Source organism: Pristis pectinata, chromosome 9 (assembly GCF_009764475.1).
Source record: "Pristis pectinata isolate sPriPec2 chromosome 9, sPriPec2.1.pri, whole genome shotgun sequence".
NCBI classification, from domain to species: domain Eukaryota; kingdom Metazoa; phylum Chordata; class Chondrichthyes; order Rhinopristiformes; family Pristidae; genus Pristis; species Pristis pectinata.
The window spans coordinates 13,536,048-13,561,629 of record NC_067413.1 but is presented as its reverse complement, the minus strand read 5'-3'; the positions used below and the strand labels follow the sequence as shown (position 1 = coordinate 13,561,629).

At 43.8% G+C, this 25,582-nt stretch overlaps 1 protein-coding gene across 2 annotated transcripts in view; it reads right to left on the bottom strand.

The window, feature by feature from the left end:
* acss2l (acyl-CoA synthetase short chain family member 2 like) overlaps positions 1–25,582 on the bottom strand; it is a 44,489-nt gene that overhangs the window by 5,264 nt on the left and 13,643 nt on the right. The window contains exons 5-16 of one of the 2 annotated variants that reach the window (XM_052023244.1): positions 22,372–22,444; positions 22,143–22,218; positions 16,647–16,666; positions 14,301–14,353; positions 13,670–13,708; positions 10,725–10,862; positions 9,387–9,557; positions 8,402–8,535; positions 6,719–6,851; positions 4,560–4,616; positions 4,373–4,453; positions 1,023–1,131 (exon numbers count right to left, since the gene is read on the bottom strand). In XM_052023244.1, the coding sequence (XP_051879204.1) occupies positions 1,023–1,131; positions 4,373–4,453; positions 4,560–4,616; positions 6,719–6,851; positions 8,402–8,535; positions 9,387–9,557; positions 10,725–10,862; positions 13,670–13,708; positions 14,301–14,353; positions 16,647–16,666; positions 22,143–22,218; positions 22,372–22,444 (1,084 nt within the window). Of the gene's footprint in view, positions 1–1,022; positions 1,132–4,372; positions 4,454–4,559; positions 4,617–6,718; positions 6,852–8,401; positions 8,536–9,386; positions 9,558–10,724; positions 10,863–12,014; positions 12,088–13,669; positions 13,709–14,300; positions 14,354–16,646; positions 16,667–20,255; positions 20,277–22,142; positions 22,219–22,371; positions 22,445–25,582 lie in introns of both variants that reach the window. The other variant, XM_052023245.1, reaches the window with a different exon arrangement.

Below are 25,582 nucleotides of genomic sequence, written 5' to 3'. Positions count from 1 at the left end.
AGACTGTGTCCTCCCCAAGCAGTCATTAAAATTCCTGGGAAAAGCAACAAGGGGATAAAAATATGGAAAATATACCTCTATCAGGTCTCTTCAGTCTGAAAACACCCTCACACGTCAAAGCCAGGTGCTTGAGTCCAGTCCAGGAAGCAATGCCAACCATGTGAATATTAACCATTAAACCATTTGTGTTAGGGGTGTACAAGCTTTTGGACCTGGGAGGTCACTTTCAGGTAGAAGGGGAAGACCATAGGCTGATATTGTCATCGGTAGTTCTGTGCAGGGGACGTGCAATCACACACTTGCCACTGGGTATGTGCAATGACGTTAAAGAGCATATAATACCCATTCAAAATTCTACTACACATGTGAAGCCCACTGAGTATTGAAGCAGGATGTAAATGAAGGATTAAGACCTGTTTCAGCATCATTTACACTTGACCCCATCTGGGCAGCATTTGGAGAGTTGGAGATGTCCACTTTCCACCATGTTGATGCCCTCTCTAGTCTTTCATTACTGCTGTCCATCCACTTCTCCACCCCTCAGTGCCCACTCAGAGACCACCTTCACCATTATCCAGCCTACTCTAGTTCCTCTCAATTGCCCAAAGCACTCCTCCATCAATTACAGGATCTTTTCCCCATCATCCGCCTGACCCAACACCCCTCACTATCTGCCCCCTCTGGCCATCTGCTTGATGTTCCCTAACAACTACCTAATCCCTCAGCTGTGGAGATAGTGACACGTTTCTTTGGGCCTGACAGCCAATTTCAATGGACTGTGAAACATCATGCCACTTTGGGTCATCGTATGCATACGTTAGACCTGCAGTAAACATTTGGGTGTAAGTGGCTTCAGAAATGGAAGGTTTTTTTTGTATTAAGGAAGTGGAATACAAACACAGCTTTAAATCGATCCCCAGGAATCACCCGTCAGGCATGGATACAGCAGAAGGTCAATTCAATCAACTTAACAAATCTACACTTAACACTAAAAATCATTGAATGTACAAATAGGAGTTTACTATCTCCAGTCAGGTAAAATCCTGGGAATTGTTTGAAGTAGGTCATCTCAAAACGTTCATTGTCTCCGTACACTGTGCGCAGTATGGATGGCCAAGGCTGCTTGAATGCCTGAAAACAGGATAAAATCACCAGGAAAAAATATCCACAAAACACTTGAGAACAATTCACACACAATTACTTCTTTACATCATTATTCATGTAACTGTTTGTAAGGCCACCGTGGCTCAGAAGTCACTGAGTCTTAAGCTGTAACATCTAGGTTCACATTCCAGTTTGGTACTGGGAAGTGTAAGTGTTCGATCACTGAGAAAGACCAATGATCTGGACTGAGGGATAAGTATTTTCTAGGAAGGATGCGGAAGCTTTAGAGAGGGTGCAGAGGAGATTTACCAGAACGTTGCCTGGATTAGAGAGCATGTCTTATGAGGATAGGTTGAGCAAGCTAGGGCTTTTCTTTTTGGAGAGAAGGTGGATGAGAGGTGACTTGATTGAGGTGTACAAGATGATAAGAGGCATAGATCGAGTGGACAGTCAGAGACTTTTTCCCAGGGCAACAATGGCTAACACGAGGGAACATAATTTTAAGGTGATTGGAGGAAGGTATAAGGGGGATGTCAGGGGTAAGTTTTTTACACAGAGAGTGGTGGGTGTGTGGAACACACTGCCAGTAGAGGTTGTGGGGGCAGATACATTAGGGACATTTAAGAGACTCTTAGACTGACACATGAATGATAGAAAAATAGGGGGCTATGTGGGAGGGAAGGGTTAGATAGATCTTAGAGCAGGATAAAATGTCAGCACAACATTGTGGGTTGAAGGGCCTGTACTGTGCTGTAGTGTTCTACGTTCTAGGTCCTCTCTGCTTTTTCCAAAGAGTGCTGACACCCACCTTAGAGAATAGGATGAGCCTCAGTTTAATGTCTCACCTGAAAGATAGTGCTTCCAACACTACGGTACTGAACTGGAATGTCAACCGAGACTTCTGTCACTCTTAAAGAAGTATTTTGGGGATCTTGCTGTGCACTGGTTGGCTACCATGTTTCCTAAATTATCAACGGTCACTACATTTCCAAAATGTTTATTGACTGTGAAGCAGGGGAAACTGGGAAAAATGCTACATAAATGTAAGTCTTTTTGATTCGGAAGATAATCCCCATGAGAATTATCATAAGCCCCACTTCCTGAGGTACTATAAATGCAGAGCAGACATGGCAGCATTGCAAAGGGAATAGTTCAGGTGTAAATCATTATCCATACTGTCTAGTTCTTATTCAGCAGTTCCCCAAGGTCAGGGATGATCTGCTTCTACTCCAGTTCTGAGAAACCGAAGCAGCCTGTGCACACCAGCTACCACATACTCTTGACAGAGAAAGGTATAGGTCCCACCCCATGACTCCCTCTCTAATACACACACATACACACGCACACACAGACCCACCAGACTTAAGGACAGCTTCTACCCTACTGTGATAAGACTATTGAACCGTTCCCTTATACGATGAGATGGACTATGACCTCACGATCTACCTTGTTGTGACCTTGCACCTTATTGCAATGCACTTTCTCTGTAGCTGTGACACTTTACTCTGTACTGTACTGTTATTGTTTTTACCTGTACGACCTCAATGCACTCTGTACTAACTCAATGTAACTGCACTGTGTAATGAATTGATCTGTACGATCGGTATGCAAGACAAGTTTTTCACTGTACCTCGGTACAAGTGACAATAATAAACCAATACCAATACCAACCCACATGGAGTTGACCTTTCCCTAAATGCCTACCACAGTCTCCCTTCCTCCCTGCTCCCCTTCCTTCAGTGTCCCTCTTGTTTCCCTCCCCTCACACTTCCTCCTTTTCAGCTGCTTTCTCTTCACTCACCCCGTTCACTCACTCCTCCCTCTCAGATTCAGCCCTTCAATCACTCCCCTCTCAGCACCCTCCCCTTCACCCACCACCCCATACCCACCACCTTTGTGTCTGCCCTCACAAAAGAGGAAAATGATTCTCCTCCTTCAGCTCTGGTGAAAGTATGAATTATCGGTAAAAGAGGAAGCGTTAGAATACAGAACAGTACAGCGCGGGAACAGGCCCTTCAGCCCACCATGTCTGCATCGAGCATGACACTGGTCTAAACTAATCCCATCTGCCTGCACGTGGTCCGTATCCCTCTTATTCCCTGCCCGTTCATGTGTGTGTTTAAATGCCTCTTAAACATTACTATTTTCTTCCACCACCTCCCCTGGCAGCACGTTCCAGGCACCCACCGCTCTCTGTGTAAAAAAACTTGCCCTGCATATCTCCTTTAAATTTTCCCCCTCTCACCTTAAACCTATGCCCTCTAGTATTTGACCTTTCCACCCTTGGAAAAAGATTCTGACTATCTACCCAATCCATGCCTTGCATAATTTTATATACTTCTATCAGGTCTCCCCTCATCCTCCAACGCTCCAGAGAAAACAACCCAAGTTTGTCCAACCTCTCCATACAGCTAATTTCCTCCAATCCAGGCACCATTCTGGTAAATCTTTCACCTGGGACAGGTGACAAATCTGCCTGACTTTAGTCCCATTAATCTAAAGTAGCACCAGTGTTTTTCTTTCAGGATTTGCTGATGCCACAAACAGTTGAACTGTCACCAGATGCAATCAAATCTCATTTTCTTCAGGAAGGAATGCTGACTCCCAGAAGTCCCGTCACATGGTGACTAGCTGCAGTCAGTACATAGCATACCTGGAGGTGCTGCTCTGTGGTATCCAATAGGAGCAAATTCAGCATTACTGGGTGTAACCCTGGCAACCTGTAGTTCTTCCTTGCACAGCCTAACCAACTTTAACACTGGACAATATCTTATCTTATATTTCAGTACATTTGGTCACTTTGAGTGACCTCAGATGTGTTGCTCTTGTTGGATGTAATTCACCTGATATTTACTTCGCTGTATCACAAATTGAACATCAATCCATTCCCAGTATATTTTCCTACTAATACATTCACAGAATAGAAGAAAAAATTCAGTAATGAAATACTTGTTTGTATATTAAGCCTCACCTCTCAGAAACATCTCAAACCAATTTCCAAGCAATGAATTGTTATTCAGCTTGTTAGATTTTTGCATGAGTAAATTGTAATCTCATGGAAAAGAACTGGCATCAAATTGTTACAACCCAACAAAGCACAGTGTCAGCATCAAAGGATTAACTACAACTTGATCTATTTCCAGCTGAGGCTGTGTTACGCTCTCTCTCTCTCATCTGCAGGCACGTACTCTGAACCTCACAGTCACGCAAGATATTTACCAATTCACAAGTTTAAGGAAGCTCAGGCTGAGCTGGATCGGGCACTTACCAAGTATCCTTCAGCTTCTCCCTGCAACTCTTCACCATGTTCATTCAGAATGGCAGGGAGGACCCCAAAGAAGGGGAATGTCTGGTGGGATAATGTGAAAGCAAATGATCAATGGAAGCAATTTAGGATGGAAAAGATATAACCCAACATAACAGAAAAATAACAACTCATCAGATGCAAAGCTTACAGCAGATCCAGGTTTCAGTGGGGTGGCAGCCGGCAGCGGTGTCATCATTGGACCACCCTGTGCACACAAACAAGATAATAAGGTGCAGCTTCGTGCATTTAGGTCACAAATCAGCCATGTGCTCACTTAGTGTAAAATAGGTTCAATGGGCTGAAGGACCGAGATAGACTAGAAAGCGATGATCTAACCTTTGTTCGACACTAAAGACCGGAATAGACATCTACTCAGCTAGTTAATGCAGGTCATCATTTTGGCAGCACAGTGGTGCAGCCAGTAGAGCTACAGCCTCACAGCTCCAGCAACCTGGGTTCGCTCCTGACCTCTGGCACTGTCTGTGTGGAGTTTGCATGTTCTCGCTGTGAATGCGTGGGTTTCCTCCAGGTGCTCCAGTTTCCTACCGTGTCCCAAAGACGTGGGTTGGTAGGTTAATTGCCACTGTAAATTGGCTGGTGTAAATTGCCCCTAGTGTGTAAGTGAGTGGTAGAATTTGGGTGGAGTTTCTAGGTATGTAGGGAGAACAAAATGGGATCAGGGTAGGATTAGTATATGCAGGTGCTTTATGGTCAGCACAGACTCGGTATGCCTGTTTCTGTACTGTGTGACTCTATGACTCTCCATTTACCTCAAAATTACTGGGACATGGTTGTGATGATTTGGAGACAAAGGCTTTGGCTTTCTATGTTCAGCAATCCACGTGGAGGATTTTCTGGTTGAGCAAATAAGTGATCTCATCCCAAGTGCTGTGTGTATGATGATGTGGCAGGAACAGCAAATTGAGAGTTGGCACCTCTTCTTATCCTCATGCTATATGCGTGATCTTGGTCTAGCTACTATGGGAGATGTTTGGAAGTCAGGACGATGAATCAATTGGATAGGAAATTAATTGCCGGATCACAAACGCCTGCAGTTTCAGAGCGACAGTAGTACAAACAGGCAAATTCCTGGCTGCCTCCAACTAGTTGAGACAGAAAGAGAGAAATAAACTTAAAAAGGTGAATATTTAATTACTTTTTAATTCATTTTCAGGGTCTGGACATTGCTGGCTGGGCCTGTGTCATATAGGCCTGCCCATCGCTAATTGGGCTTGAGAAGGTGATGGCAAGTTGCCTTCTTGAACCATTGCATTTGTTCTGGTGAAGGTAATTCCACAGTGCTGTTGGGAATGGAGTTCCAGGATTTAGACCCAGCATCAATGAAGCAACAGTGATACATGTCAAAGTCAGAGTAGAGTGAAACTTGATGGGAGCCCACAGGTGGTGGTACTTCCATCCACTGTTGCACTTGAGGGAAGAGATTGTGGGTCTGGGAAGCGTCATAGTGTGGAAACAGGCCCTCTGGACCTGCCCGTCTTCCACGCTTACGGTCTCCGCGGGCGCCCTGGCCAAGTTCCGCGCTCAGTGGGCCCCTCAGGGGATCGCGTGTGTCGTGGACGATACCAATACGATTTTGATATGAAGTATTGAGTGTTGCGGTGGCAGGCGTAATGTTGCACGGGTATTAGTTTTGCCTAGTTTCCTTCTGTATTTGATGGACTGTATTTGATGTTGGGTGTTTTTTTGTAGTGCTTTTAGTGAATAAACGTTTTGTAAAAGAAAACAGGCCCTTTGGCCTGACTCGTCCATGTCAACCAATCTGCCTTCCTGAGCAAGTCTCATTTGCCTATGTTTGGCCCATATCCCTCTAAATCTTTCCTATCCAAGTATCTGCCTAAATGTCTTTTAAACATTGTAATTGTACCCAACTCTACCACCTCCTCTGGCACCTCATTCCACATACCCACCGCCTTTTGTGTGGAAAAAGTTGCCCCTCAGGTCCCCTTTAAATTGTTTCCCTCTCACCTTAAACCTATGCCCTCTAGTTTTAGACTCCCCTACCCTGAAAAAAAGACTGTGATCATCCACCTTATTTCTGCCCCTCATGATTTTATATACCTTTATAAGGTCACCCCTCAACCCCCTTCGCTCCAGGGAAAATAGCCCCAGCCTAGCCAGTCTCTCAAGCCTTCCAGACCCAGTAACATCCTTGTGAATCTTTTCTGTTCTCTTTCCAGTTTAATGATATACTTCCTATAGCATGTACGTCTGCAATAAAAATGAAATATTGGGTTCTTTCCCACTTTCAAAAAAACTGTGAGGATCACTCTTCAACAGAATATTTACCGTTTCAGTCTGCCAAAAGGTGTCCATAATGGGACACTGCCCATTCCCAATGACATTATAATACCATGTCCAAGCCTCGGGGTTAATGGGTTCTCCAGCACAGCCCAAAATCTTCAAAGACTTGAGGTTGAACCTGAAGAGGTCAAGTGAAAACTGTTTCACAGAGAGAAAGGAAGATTCTTAAATCACACTAGACACCTGAACTTATACGGTCCAATACGGCAGAAACTTGGATTGAAAACAAAATGCAGTTTTGCAAGAAATTGAAATCCAGATTGACATAGCTGGCATTGTCCATCTAAGCCTGAAAGGCAAAAGGCAGGATAATGTTTTATTGCCTATTTGAGATTTTTAAAAACATCTGCAATACAGTGGAAGAAAATATTGGGCATCAAAAACAGAAAATTCCAGCAGTATACACCAAACCAGTCAACTAGCACTGAAGTGGAAATATTCACATTTTACAAAAACTTTCCAACAGGACTTTTACAAAGTTTTTCATGGGACACATTTTTTCAAGTACATTCTTTACAAAAAGATTGTCGCCAATATTTACTTTCTAGTTGTCTGAAGTTGGATATGCTGATCTTGTCATTACAAAATAAACTGGAGCATATTTAGGATTATCAAAATGTGCTTAAAATGGTAATTATGATATTCAGAATTACAATTTTTTAATTAACTACAATTTTGGAAAGTTTATTTAAAGTTTATTTAAACTTTCTCGAATCTGATTGAGTCTTTTGAGGAGGTGACTGGAAAAATTCATGAGGGCAGAGCAGTAGATGTGGTTTACACGGACTTCCGCAAGGCTTTTGACAAAGTTCCTCATGGTCGGCTGCTCCAGAAGGTTAGGGTATTTGGGATCCAAGGTGTGTTGACAAACTGGATCCAAAATTGGCTTGGAGGTAGGAGACAGAGGGTAGTGGTTGAGGGGTGATTTTCTGATTGGAAGTCTATAACCAGTAGTGTACCGCAGAGATCAGTGCTGGGACCATTGTTTGTCATAAGCAGCTTGGATGAGAATATAGGTAGACTGATTAGTAAGTTTGCTGACAAGACAAGAATTGGTGGTGTAGTAGACAATGAAGAAGGATGTGAAAGGATACAAAGGGACATATGTCAGTTGGAAAGGTGAACAGAGCAGTGGCAGATGGAATTGAATCCAGACAAGGGTGAGGTAATGCACTTTGGGAAAACAAACAGGACATGTACAGTAAATGGCAGGAACCTCAAAGAGTTGATGTTCAGAGGGACCTTGGTATGTAAGTTCATACCTCCCTGAAAATGGCGACACAGGTGGATAAAGTAATGAAGAAGGCAATCGGCATGCTTGCCTTCGTGGGCCGAATTGGGATGTCATGCTGCAGCTATATAAAGCATTGGTCAGGCTGCACTTGGAGAATTGTGTACAATTCTGGTCGTCATATTGCAGGAAGGATGTAGTAGCATTAAAAGGATTGCAGAAGAGATTCACCAGGATGTTGTCTGTAATGGAGGGCGCAAGTACTGATCCCTGTGGTCATTGCCTGCCAGGGTAAGAAGGGCCTGTTTATTCCAACTCCTTGTTTCCTGTCTGTTAACCAACTCTGAATCCATAATGGTACTGGACACTGCATTTTAGCATTGGTGCTATAAATGTATCACACACACAAATTATCACATCAAGTCCTATTGCCTTACTTTCTCACAGGTTCCTCTCCAAACTTCATCAGCATTCTAATGACAGTGGGCGCCGTGTAGAGCTTCGTCACTTTGTACTTTTCAATCATTTCATACAACCTCCCCGCATGTGGATAAAGCAGCAGACCCTCAAACTGAAATGGAGATTTACAGAAAATATATTTGTTGGAACTTTATCCTAGTCAAGTGCATATCATGTGTTCCTTTTTAAAATTCTTTCCTTTTTGGCTCCTTGGCATCCCTGACAATGCCGACAGTTGATTTTCCATCCTTAGTTGACTTTGAAGTGAATGGTTTTCCAGGCCATTTCACAATCAACCACATTAGTGGGTCTGGAGTCACAAATAGATCAGAGCAGTGATGATGGCAAAATTCCTTCGCTGAGGGATAATGGTGAACCAGGTGGGTTCCTACTACAGTCCAGTAGTTTTGTGGTCATCATCACAATGACTAGCTTTCTTTAAGTTCCAGTTAGTTAACTGAATTTAAATTCCACATCTACCTAGTGGGGATTGAACTTGGGTCTCTGGGTTACTAGTCCAGGCCTTTTCTATGCTTTTCTATGCAATTCAAATGCCTGTCCAGATGCTTCTTAAATGTTGTGAGAGTATCTGCCTCCACTATGCAGCATGTTCCAGATTCCAAACACACTCTGTGTGAAAATATTCCCCCTCAGATCCTCTCTAAACCTCCTCTATCTCAGCTTATACCTGTGTCCTTGGCTAATTGGTGGTTCTTTCAGACCTGCTTTTTGCTGTACAGTTCCATGATTCCAACCTTCCAATTGTATCTGTAATGTTGTTATTGATCCAAAATGAAGGCAGTACTAACACTGGCATTCCACTGACCAGATTACCTCTCAGTCGGGGTTGGAACTCTACACAGAAGCACCAAGATGGGTGCTTTAACCTTCTATACATTAATCTAACCTGCTTAGAATATATTTCCAGTTCTAATAAAGACACAGAGCAGAGCTGGTACTCACGAGCACACTTGTTGCACCATTTGCCAGTGGCCCATAAGTAACGTATGAGTGTCCAGTAATCCATCCAATATCTGCCGTGCACCAGTACACATCATCAGCGTGGTAGTCAAAAATGTATTTAAAACTGATTGCTGTGTAGATTAAGTAGCCTGCAACTGTGTGCAGTACACCCTAGAGTAAAAGCAACATGTAATCAGTGGAGTTGGCATGGTGGGAACATAACGAGGAGTGGTCATGTTACTTATTACCTGTAACCACACCCAATCCATAGACTATCACTGGCTTTACACACTCTTTCATTGTGGAGACTGTTGCTCAAAAGCTGAATGAATTGATTCAAGCATCCCGAAATATCACTAAGTATACCAGAGCACTGTAATCCACACCAATTCCCCAACCCCCAACCTACATGACCCAAAGCTCCCCAACCTCCTGTGTGGCTGTTGTTTTCAAATCCCTCATCCCTCCCTATGTTGGTAGTCTCCGCCTGCAGTCCAGATGAAGAGTCTCGACCCAAAACGTCAACTGTCCATTTCCATTCATAGATGCTGCTCGACCTGCTGAGTTCCTCCAGCGCTTTGTGTGTTGCGAGCTGAAATTCAGGCCTCCTGATCACCCCAAATGCAATCATTGTTTATGGCTATACTTTCAACTAGCAAGCCCCAACCTCTGGAATTTCCTTCCTAATCTCCCCATCTTTCTTTCTTCCCTCAAGACTCTTCCAAAAACCTAGCTCTTTGACCAAATGTTTAGTCATCTATTATAGAGCTCAATGAGATTTTTTTTGTTCAATAATGTTCTTGTGGTGGGATGTTTTACTACACTAAAGGTAACATAACTGGAAGTTGTTAGTGTCTGTGGCTCCAACCTCCAAAACCTCACATCCAAGAGGGACCAGCACTGGAATTGAACAACTTGCAATTCATGGACAGCAGCTTCAGTGCTGAGTTGATTCAAATGAACTAATTGCTGCTCAATGAGTTATAGAGAAGTAAGGAAATTACATGCATATAAATCATTTGGTGCATTTATTTACAAGAAATATTAAACGGCACTGACAGAACAGATAAGCAATAGTAAAGGAATGAGGAGGAGAGGGCAGGGTGCAACTAAGTTTAAAAAAAAGAGGAGAGGTAAATTGAGAAAGTGGATTAAGGTTGGATTTTAAAAGCTGGGAGAAGGAAGGAGGCAGAGGAGGTTCTGCAGAGGCAAAGTTGTAGGAAAGAATGGGTCACAATAGGAATGCATACAATCACTCTTGATTTCAGCACATTCACAATGTAAGAGAAGGACTGTTTTGGCTGGCTTCTGTAATCTACAAGGAGATAGCAAGCTTGCCTTGGGCTTCCCAGTAGACCCACTTGTATAGAGGATGAAAAGAGGATGTTCAGCGTCAACCCATTCTGGCTCACACTGCTCACTGGCATCCTTCATTAGAACATCCCAGCACATATCAGTCTCAGAGTTCCAGAATAACTGTGAGAAGACCACAAATAATTAGAGCATGAATGCATTCTCAACATACCACTTAGCTGACGCACAAGCTGGCACAGAATGAGGAAATGTCGGTTAATCTAACAGAGTAATTCCTACAATAGAGGCAGATCTTCCTTCTCACTCCCTGGGCATTAAGCACTGCCCAGGAAAATCTGATCACCAGAATCACACGGCCTTCAGAGATCCTGCAGGAAATTGCTTCCATTATCTTTGGTAATATAGTTGGCTACTGAAAGGTACTCCTGGTGCTCTTTGAGTACTGGTTCATCTTAGGATAGGTTTGCAATGAAAAGGGTGAATATCTGTGTTGTGACCTCAATAAAAATAACACCACAACAAACAGGATTTAGGAAGAAGCCCTGTGCCAGTTTACTTGGCTGTTGTTGTATCAGGAATACAAGTTCCTTGCATTTTTTAAAAATAAATATTTATGTGATTGCGGCATTACTAGCAATGCCCATCCCTAATTGCCCTTGAGAAGGTGGTGGTGAGCCGCCTTCTTGAACTGACGTCCTTGCGTCCTTGCAGCAAAGAAAGAGACCATTCCACCACTCGACTCCATGCCAGCTCACAGAGAAATCCTATTCCTTTACTAACTTTCGCTCTAAACTATTCTCCCTACATTCCCATCAATTACTCCCCCACCGTCTCTACCACCTACCTACCCACTAGGGGTAATTTACAGTGGCCAATGTATTTACAGTGGCTAATGCTGGGATGTGAGATGAAACCAGCTGCACCCCTGTGCTGCCCTGTTTGGCAGGGAGTTAGGCAGGATTTAGACCCAGCAACGATGAAGGAAGGAGAATGCTGTCTGAGTTGGAAAGCTGTTCACTTCATCTTTCAGAGAGCCAGGGCACAGAGGAAAATGAACTGAAGAATATATTTGTGTCTGAGTGGACTAAATTAACTAAACCATTTAGTTATTGACCTGGTATCCAAAATGAAGACGAGAAATAGTCACTGTTCCATAGAATTTACAAGCAAGTGTGGAGATCTCGAAATAGGAAGGGAGGATGGGGGGAGCAGGCTTTGTTGGGCCGAATGGCCTTTCTCTGGTCCAAGATGTTCTTATATCTATGTTTATCATGATCTTTCAGCTATTTCTTATTAAAGTGAATCAGCATTTACCTGCAGTATGTTACAGCGGGTTTGTCCCTGGCTCTTCCTCAGCTTCTTGCCAAGGCATTGCACCACAATGCACCTTTTCACAACAAAACCCTTTCTGAAAAGAAATTGGAAATCAATTTGTGAAAAACGGTCAACCTAAAATATACATAATCATTCTAACAGCAGGACAGGATTGACTTGCGTTTGGAAAAACACAGACTTATTCAACATGGCAGCGTGCGGGGGAGGTCACGATTCACAAATTCGATTGAGTTTTTTTGAGGTGGTGATAAAGATGGTTGACAAGGGTAGGGCAGTGGACGTTGGATACATGGATTTTGGTAAAACACTTGACAAGGTCCCTCATGGTAGGCTGATCCAGAAGATTAAGTCATACTGGATCCATGGTGAGCTGATGAATTGGATCCAAGGTTGGCTTGGTCCTAGACGAGGGAGGGCAGTGGCAGAGGGACATTGTTCTGACTGGAGGTCTGTGACCAGTGATGTTCTGCAGGGATCAGTACTGGGACCCCTCTGGTTTGTGATATATATTAATGATTTGGATGAAAATATAGGTGGGCGGATTAGTAAGTTTGTAGATGACATGAAAATTGGTGGAGCTGAGGATAGTGAGGAAGGTTGTCAAACGATACAGTAGGTTATAGATCAGTTGGAAATATGGACGGAGAAATGATAGGTGGAGTTTAATCTGGTGTGAGAAACAAAGGACTGCAGATGCTGGAATCTAGATGAAAAACACGATGATGCTGGAGGAACTCAGCAGACCAGGCAGCATCCGTGGAGAAAAGCAGTTGGTCAACGTTTTGGGTTAGGACCTGACCCGAAACATTGACTGCCTGTTTTTCTCCAAGGATGCTGCCTGGCCTACTGAGTTCCTCCAGTATCATTGTATTTTTAATCTAGTGTGAAGTGAGGCATATTGGGAGGTCTTAAACTTTATTTATACGGCATGGCAACAGGCCCTTCCGGCCCAACGAGTCCATGCCACCCATTTAAACCCATGTTAACCTACCCATATGTCTTTGGAATGTGGGAGGAAACTGGAGCACCCGGAGGAAACCCACGCAGATACGGGGAGAACGTACAAACTACTTACAGACAGCGACGGGAATTGAACCCCGATTGCTGGCACTGTAATAGCATCACGCTAACCACTATACTACCGTGCCGCCCTTTCTTTCCACATTTAAATCTATCAATGCAACTCTCCATTCACTTCTCCCTGATTTGCTTGTCCAGCGTCCCCTTAAATGCATCATTAAGATTCACCTCAACTACTCCCTGTGACCACATGTTCTTTGGGTGAAGACAGTTCTTCTGAATTCTTATTGGATTACTTGGTGATGGCCTCCAGCTATGTTCCATGAGTGGAAACATTATCTCTGTATCAAAACCTTTCATCACTTTAAAAATCTCTATTAGATCAGCCCTCGGCCTTCTTTTCTCAAAAGACCTGAGATCCAATCTGTTCATCCCTTCCAGATATGTACACCCTTGCATTTCCAGTGTTGACCTCACAGATCTTACCGGCACTCTTTCCAGTGCTTCTACATCTTTTTTTAAACCAGAACAGCCGCAGTGTGATCTAACTGAAGTTCAGAGCAGGATTAGCATAATTTCCCTAATTTTCAATTCTATCCCTCTTAAAAATAAACTTTAGTACCTGGTTTGCTTCTTTTTAATGGCCTTGCTAACTTGCACTTTCCAAGTAATAAATGACCCCTGTTCTTCCTTCCAAAATGTACCATCTCTCAGTTATGTCTCTTGAACTTCACTTGCTCAGTTTACCAAACTCTTCCTGTAATATGTTGCAGTCCTCCTCATTAATGACGATGCCTTCCATCCCCAATTTGCAAATGTGCTTTTGGTTTCACAGTCTAAATCATGAGCGGACATTGAGAACATCAGCGTCCTAGCACTGAACCTTATGGAACACCACTTTCCACCTTTTTCCATTGTGAATAGCCACCCTATAGTCCTACTGTCATGGAGTCACAGAGTTGTACAGCACAGAAATGGGCCCTTCAGCCCAACACGTCCAATGACAACCTTTTTGCCCATCTACACTAATTTCATTTGCCCACTTTAGGTCCATCTTCCTTCATGCCTTGCCTACTTAAATGCCAGTCTCAAATGCAGTGGTTGCACCTGATTCCACCACCTCCTCCGGCAGCGAGTTCCAGATACCAACCACTGTCTGTGTAAACAAAACTTTCCTGTCAAATCCCCTTTAAAACTGCTACCTCTCACCTTAAACTGATGCCCTCTTGTTTTTGATAACTGTACAATGGGGCAAAGATTGTGACCATCTACCCTGCCTAAGCCTTTTATAATTTTACCTAACTTTATCAGGTCACCCCTCAGCCTCCCTCATTCCAGGGAAGACAAACACAGCCTGTCTAATCTCTCCCTATAACTAAAGTCCTCTGATCCAGGCAACATCCTGATGAATCTCCTCTGCAATCTCTCCAGCACAACCACATCCTTCCAATAGCGTGGGAACCAGAACTACACATAATTCTCCAAGTGCGATCTGACCAATATTGTATAAAGTTGCAACATAATTTTTATATTCTATGGCTTGACCATTGAAGGCAAGCATGCCATATGCCTTCTTCACAACCCTGTTGACCTGTGTTGCCCCTTTCAGGGAACTGTGGACTTGAACCCCAAGATCTCTCTGTTCATCAACATTCCTCAGCACCCTACCATTTACAGTATATGTCCAACCCCATTAGACTTCACAAAATGCATCATATCTTGCACTTGTTGAATTAAATTCTATCTGCCAACTTTCCATCTGATCTCTATCCTGCTGCAGCCTTAGACAACCTACGTCACAATCCACAACACCGCCAACTTTCACGGCATCCATGAACTTACTAAATTCATGTCCAACCTACTGTCTGTCTTGAAACCAGCCAGCTATCCAAATCCTATAGTTTCTATTATTTTTCCCACCATCAACTTCAAGCTGTTATCCCATGCGTTTTGACCTATATTGATCCTCTATCGACAAAATCAAAATATCTGGTCCTGATCACTTTACTTTTTGTGAGATCTCAAATGCAAGAGGAAAGTATACAATAAATGGCAGCACCCTTAGGAACATTAATGTACAGAGGAATCTTGGGGTGCAAGTCCATAGCTCCCTGAAGGGGTGTGAAGAAGGCATACGGCATGCTTGCCTTCATCAGTTGGGCATTGAGTATACAAGTCGGGAAGTCATGTTGCAGCTGTATAAAACTTTGGTTAGGCCACATTTAGAGTATTGTGTGCAGTCCTGGTTGCCAGGCTACAAGAAGAATGTGGAGGCTTTGGAGATGGAACGGAAGGGGTTCACCAGGTTGTTGCCAGGATTGAAGGATATTAGCTGTAAGGAATGATTGGACAAACTTTGATTGTTTTCACTGGAGCATCAGAGGCTGAGGGATGACCTGATAGAAGTATATAAAATTACGAGAGGCATAGATAGAGTAGATGGTCAGAGCCTTTTTCCCAGGGTGGAAATGTGAAATACTAAAGGTTTAAGGAGATTTATGAGCAAGTTGTTATACAGAGAGTGACAGGCGCCTGGAATGCGCTGTCAGGGGATGTTGTAGAAGCACATATGATAGCAACATTTAAAAGGCCTTTAGACAAACACATGAACGGGCAGAGAATAGAGTGATATGGACCATGTGCAAGTTGATGGGATTATTTCGATTAGCATCATGGTCAGTGCAGTGGGCCAGAGGGCCTGTTTCAGCACTGTGGTGTTCTGTGTCTGTTTCTGTCCTGAGATAATGTCACTCAAATATCACAAAAGCAAATACTTCGGTGATGGAATAAAAGCTGATAATGCAGGCAATGACCTGCATCAAGCAGCATCTATAGAGATAGAAACAGAGCTGATGTTTCTGGTTGATAACTGCTGCAGTGCCCTGTTGCATTTCTCAACACATTGCTTCCCACAAACTTGTACATTTTGCTTCCCCTTGATTTCTCCTCTTCCTGATCCTTACTTGCTGCCAGGGTCCTTCTGCTGAATAACTGAGTGGGCTCCCAAGGACTTCATTTAAAAAATTAGAATCTATGTATGAAAAATAGCACAGATTGTGTTTTAATTCATCTTGTGCTAAAACACAATTTGGTATTGGTTTATTATTGTCACTTGTACCGAGGTACAGTGAAGGTCTTGCATACCGTTTGTACAGATCAATTCATTACACAGTGCATTGATGTAGTACAGGGTAAAAACAATAACAGAATACAGAGTAAAGTGTCACAGCTACGTTTCCGGACTGCAGCTACCCACAGACATAAACAGCTGCCACATCATTACCACTAGGATAGTGGAAAGTGGGATTCCCTTAGAAGGGAAGGGTGGGAAAGAGACATGCGGTAGTGATAGGGGACTCGATAGTCAGGGAAACAGATAGGAGGTTCTGTGGCAGTGAGCATGAATCCCGGATGGTATGTTGCCTCCCAGGTGCCAGGGTCCGGGATGTCACTGATCGGGTCCACAGAATTCTTGAGTGGGAGGGAGAGCAGCCAGAAGTTGTGGTCCATATTGGCACCAACGACATAGGTAGGAAGGGGGATGAGGTCCTGAAGAGTGAGTTCAGGGAGCTAGGCAGAAAATTGAGGAACAGGACCTCAAGGGTAGCAATCTCGGGATTGCTGCCAATGCCACATGATAGTGAAGGCAGGAATAGGAGGAGGTGGCAGATAAATGTGTGGCTGAGAAGCTGGTGCAGGAGGGAGGGTTTTAGATTTCTGGATCATTGGGATCTCTTCTCGGGAAGGTGGGACCTGTACAGAGAGGACGGGTTACACCCGAACCAGAAGGGGGCCAATATCCTTGCGGCGAGATTTGCTAGGGTGGTACAGGAGGGTTTAAACTAGTTTGTGAGGGGGAAGGGAACCAGAGGAGTAGGTCAGAGGAAGAAGGGAATGGGGAAAAGTTAGATCAAACAGGTAGAGAGGCTTTGGGGAAGGAGAAGCAGAATACAGGCTATAAAATAGTAAGGTAGATGGACTGAAGTGTGTTTACTTAAATGCAAGAAGTGTCAGGAATAAGGGGGATGAACAGAGGGCTTGGATAAGTATGGGGGACTCTGATATCGTGGCTATTACTGAGACGTGGCTGACGTCAGGAGAGGAGTGGATATTGAATATTCCTGGTTTTCGGTGTTTTAAGAGGGATAGAGAAGGGGGGAGAAGAGGAGGGGTGGCAATACTGGTCAGGGACACTGTTACGGCTGTGGAAAAGATGGATGTTGTAGAAGGATCATCTCTAGAGTCCGTGTGGGTGGAATTAAGGAACAAGAAAGGAGAAGTTACTCTACTAGGAGTATTCTATAGGCCCCCCGGTAGCAGTAGAGATATAGAGGAGCAGATTGGCAGGCAGTGTTTGGAGAGAAGCAAAAATAACAGGGTTGTTATAATGGGAGACTTCAACTTCCCAAATATAGACTGGAACCTGCTTAGTGCCAAAGGTTTAGATGGGACGGAATTTGTTAAATGTGTCCAGGAGGGATTCCTGACGCAGTATGTTGACAGGCCGACTAGAGGGAATGCCATGTTAGATCTAGTTTTAGGAAATGAACCGGGACAGGTGAAGGATCTATTGGTGGGTGAGCATTTGGGGGACAGTGACCATTGCTCCATAACCTTTAAAATTGTCATGGACAGGGACAGGTGCAGAGAGGACAAGAGGATTTTCAATTGGGGAAGGGCGAACTATGAGGCTATAAGGAGAGAACTTGGGAGTGTAAATTGGGATGTCCTTTTTGAAGGAAAATGTACCATGCAGATGTGGTCGATGTTCAGGGATCTTATGCAGGATGTTAGGGATAAATATGTCCCGGTGAGGCAGAGAAGGAATGGCAGGGTGAAGGAACCGTGGGTGACGAGAGAGGTGGAACGACTTGTTAGGGAGAAAAAGATAACATACGTGAGGCATAAGCAAAATCCCAAGGCCTCTTTCAAGTACGTGAAGGGTAGGAGGATGGCTAGGGTAAAGGTAGGTCTGATTAAGGACAAAGGTGGGAGAATTTGCCTGGAGGCGGCGGAAGTGGGAGAAGTTCTCAATGAGTACTTCTCTTTGGTATTCACCAGGGAGAGGGGTCTTGATGATGCGGAAGGAAGTGCTGGTAGGGGTAATATTCTCGAGGTTGTAGATATCAAGAGAGAGGATGTGTTGAAGTTGTTAGATAATATTAAGACAGATAAATCTCCGGGGCCTGACAGGATTTTCCCCAGGCTGCTTCGAGAGGCGAGGGAGGAGATTGTTGAACCGCTGGTAAGCATCTTTGAGTCCTCGTTGTCCACGGGGGTGGTGCCGGAGGATTGGAGGGTTGCGAATGTTGTCCCCTTGTTCAAAAAAGGTAATAGGGATAGGCCAGGGAATTATAGACCGGTGAGTTTCACGTCTGTGGTGGGTAAGCTGTTAGAAAGGATTCTAAGGGATAGGATTTATGAACACCTTGAGAATCATGGACTGATTAGGGACAGCCAGCATGGCTTTGTGAAGGGAAGATCTTGCCTCACAAGCCTGATAGAGTTCTTTGAGGAGGTGACCAGGAAGATTGACGAGGGCAGTGCGGTGGATGTGGTTTACATGGATTTTAGTAAGGCATTTGATAAGGTCCCTCATGGTAGGCTTCTTCAGAAGGTCAGAGGCCAAGGGATCCAAGGAAGCTTGGCTGTGTGGATTAGGAATTGGCTTGCATGTAGAAAGCAGAGGGTTGTGGTGGAAGGAGTGCCCTCGGATTGGAAGGCAGTGACTAGCAGGGATCGGTTCTGGGACCTCTACTTTTTGTGATATTTATAGATGACTTAGATGAGGGGGTGGAAGGCTGGGTTAGTAAGTTTGCGGACGACACTAAGATAGGCGGTGTTGTGGATAGTGTGGAGGGCTGTCAGAGTTTACAGAGGGATATTGATAGGATGCAGAGCTGGGCTGACAAGTGGCAGATGGAGTTCAATCCGGAGAAGTGTGAGGTGGTACACTTTGGAAGGACAAACTCCAGGGCAGAGTACTGGGTGAATGGCAAGGTACTTGGCAGTGTGGAGGAGCAGAGGGATCTGGGGGTTCATATTCACAGTTCATTGAAAGTTGCCTCACAGGTGGAAAGAACAGTTAAGAAGGCCAATGGGATGTTGGCTTTCATAAGTCGCGGGATTGAGTTTAAGAGCCGCGAGGTGATGATGTAGCTTTACAAAACTCTAGTTAGGCCACACTTAAGAGTACTGTGTTCAGTTCTGGTCGCCTCATTATAGGAAGGATGTGGAGGCATTGGAGAGGGTGCAGAGGAGATTTACCAGGATGCTGCCTGGATTGGAGAGTATTGAATATGAGGAGAGGCTTAAGGTGCTAGGGCTTTATTCACTGGAAAGGAGGAGGATGAGAGGAGACATCATAGAGGTATATAAAATACTGAGAGGAATAGATAGAGTAGACAGTCAGCGCCTCCTTCCCAGGGCACCAATGCTCAAGACGAGAGGTCATGGCTTTAAGGTTATGGGTGGGAGGTTCAGGGGAGATGTCAGGGGGAGGTTTTTCACCCAGAGAGTGGTTGGTGCATGGAATGCACTGCCTGGGGTGGTGGTGGAGGCAGATACATTGAACAGGTTCAAGAGCTTGTTGGATAGGCATATGGAGGAGTGTGGGATTGGGGGATATGCGGGAGGAAGGGGTTAGGTAGTGTGAGGGTGGTTTGATGGACGGCACAACATGTTTTGTGCTGTATGGTTCTATGGTTCTATGGTTCTAAGATTCACACAGCAAAAAACAAACTGTGGAGGAACTCAGTGGGTCAGGCAGAAGCTGTGGAGGGAATTGGCGGCACGGTAGTGTACTGGTGGCACAGTAGTGTAGCAGTTAGCATAACATTATTACAGCGCCAGCGACCCGGGTTCAATTCCGGCCGCTATCTCTAAGGAGTTTGTACGTTTCCCCCGTGTCTGCGTGGGTTTCCTCCGGGTGCTCCGGTTTCCTCCCACATTCCAAAGCCATACAGGTTAGGAGCTGTGGGCGTGCTATGTTGGTGCTGGAAGTGTGGTGACACTTGCGGGCTGCCCCAGCACATTCTCAGTAATGCAAAAAGACAAATTTCACTGTGTTTCGATGTATATGTAACTAATAAATAAATATCTTAAAAAATGGACAGTCAACATTTTGGGTCAAGACCCGTCATCTGGACTGAAAGATGGAGGGGAGATAGCCAGTGTAAAGAGGGCTACACTGGCTATAACTTTTTAATCTGGCTATCTCCCCTCTATCTTTCAGTCCAGATGAAGGGTCTCGACCCAAAAAGTCGACTGTCCATTTCCCTCCACGGATGCTGCCTAACCCACTGAGTTCCTCCTGCAGTGCTTTTTGCTCCAGATTCCAGCATCTGCAGGCTCTTGTGTCTTGTCTCTCTTACAATTCACACTGTTCAGCTGCCATCACGGCTGTGCAAAGGTGTGCCATGGAGAGAAGGGGAAACACAGGGGTGGAGGAGACAATGCACACCTACATTGTGTCAGGCAACAAATCTCTCCCCTCCCACTATCCCACCCACACATCCATTCGCACATTTAAGTAGCCCCCTGCCATTTTGAGCCACAATTTATATTGCAGGCAGAATTCAGTGCAGTGATCATGTAGTGAAAAGCTGCTACAGGCAGTTAAACTCACAAAACTGATCAGCTTCACAAGCAGATCATTGATCAGTCAAGCTGGTACAGTGAGGAGGAAATAAAAATCAAAGTCCCAATGGGACATTTAATTCACATGTGGTTGGCAACTTAGTTGGATTTGCTCCTTGCTTTACAGTGAGTGGAAATCACAGTTCATAGGTTGCACATTTTTGCATCGTTTTCAATTATTAATGAAGAAATGAGCATCATGCACATCAAGGAATTGTGTGAATGGCACCAAGAAAATGACGCTCATGTTAAAGCATTTTGTGCCTAGAAGTGCGCAGTCCAATTTCCCACTGACATGGTTAAACTGGAAAACATGTGTAAAATGATTTTTACACATATTTTACGTGAAAAAAACATGTATATTGGTCTAATTTCCATGCAAAAAGTGGTGTATAGTTACTAAATTGGTAAATTGGTTTACTATTGTCACATGTACCGAGGTACAGTGAAAAACTTGTCCTGCATACCGATCACACAGGTTAATTCATTACACAGTGCATTAAGGTAATACAGGGTAAAACAATAACAGAATGCAGAGTAAAGTGTTACAGTTACAGAGGAAGTGCAGTGCAGGTAGACAATAAGGTCATAACAAGGTAGATTGTGAGGTCAAGAGTCCATCTTATAGTACTAAGGAACCGTTCAATAATCTTATAACAGCAGGATAGAAGCTGCCCTTGAGCCTGATGGTACATGCTTTCAGGCTTTTGTATTTTCTGCCTGACGGGAGAGGGGAGAAGAGAGAATGTCCAGAGTGGGTGGGATCTTTGATTATGCTGGCTGCTTTATCGAGGCAGCAGGAAGTGTAGGCAGGTAGATACCAGAAACCATTTACGAGAGAGTAACATCTAAAAATATAGTGTGGTAACAAGAATCAGAGAGTAATACAAATAGTCAACATAACACGGAGGTAATACATCATAATAAGACTGCAGCAGTGCTGTGCAAGTATCAGTACAAAGCAGAGAAATGTAGAACGTTTGATACAATGCAGCCTTAATTCCTGTTATGTGCACTTAATGAACATAAGATGAAGTCTATGTATTCTGTTACTTGTGCAGCATATTCATCTACTGCAGAGTATGCATTGTAAAGTTTACCCAACAACACAGATCTAAGTAGTTGATTGTTTTAATTTAAATAAAGTGGAAAGGTTATTTTCAGGAGTAGATTTGGTTCAAAATGACTCTGAAATTTATAGAATAAAATATCAAGATTTTAAGTTAGAATTGGTTGACAATGTTTAAAACATACAAAATAGAAATCCTGACCTCTGTATTTGATTTCTTTCTTTATAGCCTCATCATGATTCATACATTAAGATCTCCCCTACACATAAGAACAGTTTTCAACAAAAGCTATTTAGCATGGACACGGACAGAGCACTGGGTTTACAGAACACTCAATAGGTAACTAGGATCAATAGAGCACCAATAACAAAAATCTCACTTGTGTTTACACTTCTCCAAAGCATCGTCTGCGATCTGTTTTAGGTTGATCAGCTTCTCTCCTCTGTAAAAACCATCTAAATGACAGAAAAAAGGAAATGTAAATATATTGACATTTCCAACAAATATTCACAGTGCTTTCTGGTATTAGAGCTACAACTGCTCACTAGGATAAGAGGTAGATTACAGAGAGCTGAGAATTACTGTTAGAGGAACAATAGTGTCTTTACCTGCAGTAACCAGTAATATGCATTGGGAATCTAATATTCTGTCACACAGAGATTCAGCTGAGAAACCTGCAAACTGAATAATAAACAGATGAAACAGATGTAATCCCCTCTGTTCTTTTATTGACACAGAAGACTAAATATTCTGCTGATGGTGGTATCAAGCCCAGTAAAGGATTAGAGCTAAAACTGGAAATCAGTCTAAGGGAATGTGTTATGTGAAGATCAGCTTATCTGTCCCCTGAATGCATAGCTTTTCCAGGAACTTCCCACAAAATAAGCTGTATTCCACCAAATGTACATTCAAGAGTCAGTCAGTATACCCCAGCACTGTCATAGAGTCTTACAGCATGAAAACAGGCCCTTCGGCCCAACTCATCCATGTTGCCTAGCAAGCTAGTCCCACCTGCCCGCAGTTGGCCCATAGCCCTCTAAACCTCTCCTACCCATGTACTTATCTAGATGGCTTTTAAACTTTGCTAGTGTGCCCGCCTTAACCACTATTTCTGGCAGCTCATTCCAAATACGCACCATTTGTGTGAAGAAGCTGCCCCTGATGTCCCCTTCAAATCTCTTGCCTCTGATTTTCAACCTATGCCCTCTTTTTTTAGCCCTCCCCCCCTCCCTGGGAAAAAAACTATGTGCTTTCACCCTGTCTATGCCCCTCATGATCTTATACACCTCTATCAGGTCACCCCTCAATCTCCTAAATTCCAGGGAATAAAGTCCTAGTCTATGCAACCTCTTCTTGGAACTCAGGACCCCAAGACCCGGCAACATCCTGGTAAATCTTTTCTGCACTCCTTCTAGTTTAATAACATCTTTTTTATAACAGGGTGACCAAAACTATACACAATGCTCCAAATGAGGCCTCACCAATGTCTTATATAACTGCAATATAACTTCCCAACTCCTATACTCAATGCCCTGACCGATGAAGGCCAACGTGCCAAACATGTTCTTCACCACTCTATCTACCTGAAATGCCACTTTCAGTGAACTATGCACTTGCACTCCTAGGTCACTCTGTTCCATAACACTCCCCAGGGCCCTACCATTCACTGTGTAAGTCTACCCTAGTTTGATCTCCCAAAATGCAATACCTCAAATTTCGCAGGGATCATTGTCTCTGCGACTCCCTAGTTCACTCCTCCCTCCCCATCCATCCCGCTCCCACACCAGGGACTTTCCATTGCCCCCACTATAGGTGCAACACCTGCCCCTACACTACCACCATCACCTCCATCCAGGGACCCAAACAGTCCTTTCAGGTGAGACAGAGATTCACCTGCACCTCCCTTAATGTCATCTACTGCATTCGGTGCTCCAAGTGTGGCCTCCTCTACATTGGTGAGACCAAACGCAGACTAGGTGACCATTTCGCAGAACACCTGCGCTCCATCCATAACCGTGACCTGCATCTTCCCATTGCCAGTCACTTCAACTCCACCCCCCCCCCACTCCATTACAGATATGTCAGTCCTCAGCCTCCTCCACTGCCAGGAGAAGTCCAAGCGCAAACTGGAGGAACAGCACCTCATTTTCCGTCTCGGAACCTTTCAGCCTAACGGCATGAACATTGAATTCTCCCACTTTAAGTAATCCCCACACCCCTCACCCTCCCCCAACCATGCCTCTTCTGTTCTTCCCTTTGCTAGCCTATCTCTTTTTCTACCCCCCTTTCTTCCTCCTTACCTTTGACCCATCCCCCAGTGGATCTGCTCTCCCCTCCTCCCCCGCACCTGCCTGTCACTATCTGTTACCTGCATCTACCTATCACCACCTTGTGCCCACCCCGCCTCCCCTCTTTTGTCCACCTATCACTTTTCTGCTTTTCCCTCCTCTATATTGGGCTTCTTCTTTTCCTATCTTCAGTTCTGAAGAAGGGTCCCGACCCGAAACATTGACTGCCTGCTTTTCTCCACGGATGCTGCCTGGCCTGCTGAGTTCCTCCAGCATCATCGTGTTTTTCATCTAGATTCCAGCATCTGTAGTCCTTTGTTTCTCTAATACCTCACATTTATCTGGATTGAAAGCCATTGGTCAATTCTCACCCCACATACCTAGCTGATCAAGACCCCCCCTTAATTTTTCATAACCTTCTACACTGTCTACAACACCAACTATTTTAGTATAATCCGCAAACTTACTAACCAGTCACAGTTACATCCAAATCATTTATATAAATTACAAACAAAAATTTACGATGTACCACAGGTGTACGATGATGAAAAAGCACCTTTGCAATTGTAATATAAAAATGCTTGGTAAAATGATCAATGACTGTCTCAAAACAGAGCTCAGGTTTCTTTTGATTCCTCTTGAGCAACGAGTCAGCAATGAAAGACACAACTACACAAATAGTTTGATTAATTAACTTTATTTAACTGTTAACTAAAAGAACAAAGAAATTAGTAACTCAAGTAATTTTATTTAACTCTTAGCTACAAATCTAATTGACCTCTTAACTACAAATCTATTTTAACTCTTAAATGGAAGACAATGCTCAAGCAACTTTACTTAGTAGCTTTATTTAACTCTTAACTAAAAGAACAAAACTCAGACTTCTTTATTTGACTCTCCACTAATAAATCAAGCTCAAGGTTGCATGCAATTCATCGTAATACTTATCAGCAATCAGCAGTAGGCATCACTGCTTGTGTATTCTTAACTACTCAGTCTTTAGCCAGCAGAGAGCTCCAACACTTTTACGAGACATGAAGGAGTATGAAGGTTGCCAGGCACCAGTCGTGATACAGCCCATGGAGAAGCTCCAAAAAATCCCTTGAAAAGACTTTAATATTATACTGTCAGGGTCTCCCTTATCTCCCCTACAAGTGAATAACAACTCCATATAAGGTAAGGCCACTGATATGCGATTTACTGGAAACCACCACGATTTCCAGTAAATCCTCTCAGAGAGGCCTACCTGTGTGACCAGAGTCCAAAACAAAACTTAAGTCAGCCATCTTGTTGACATATTCGGCCATTTTGTTAACATATTCAGCTACTGCAACAGGTGAATCACTAATTCTGTTTCATCTGACCACAATCACCTTCTGTACTCACTGCTTGTGTGACCTTTATTGCATCTTATTGTCTGGCTGCACTACACTTTCTCTGTCACTCGGACTTGTTATATTGCTGAGCATCCACCTTGTGTTCTGAAACCTGAGACAACTGATCGTTGTACTACACAATGGCAGAAACAGAA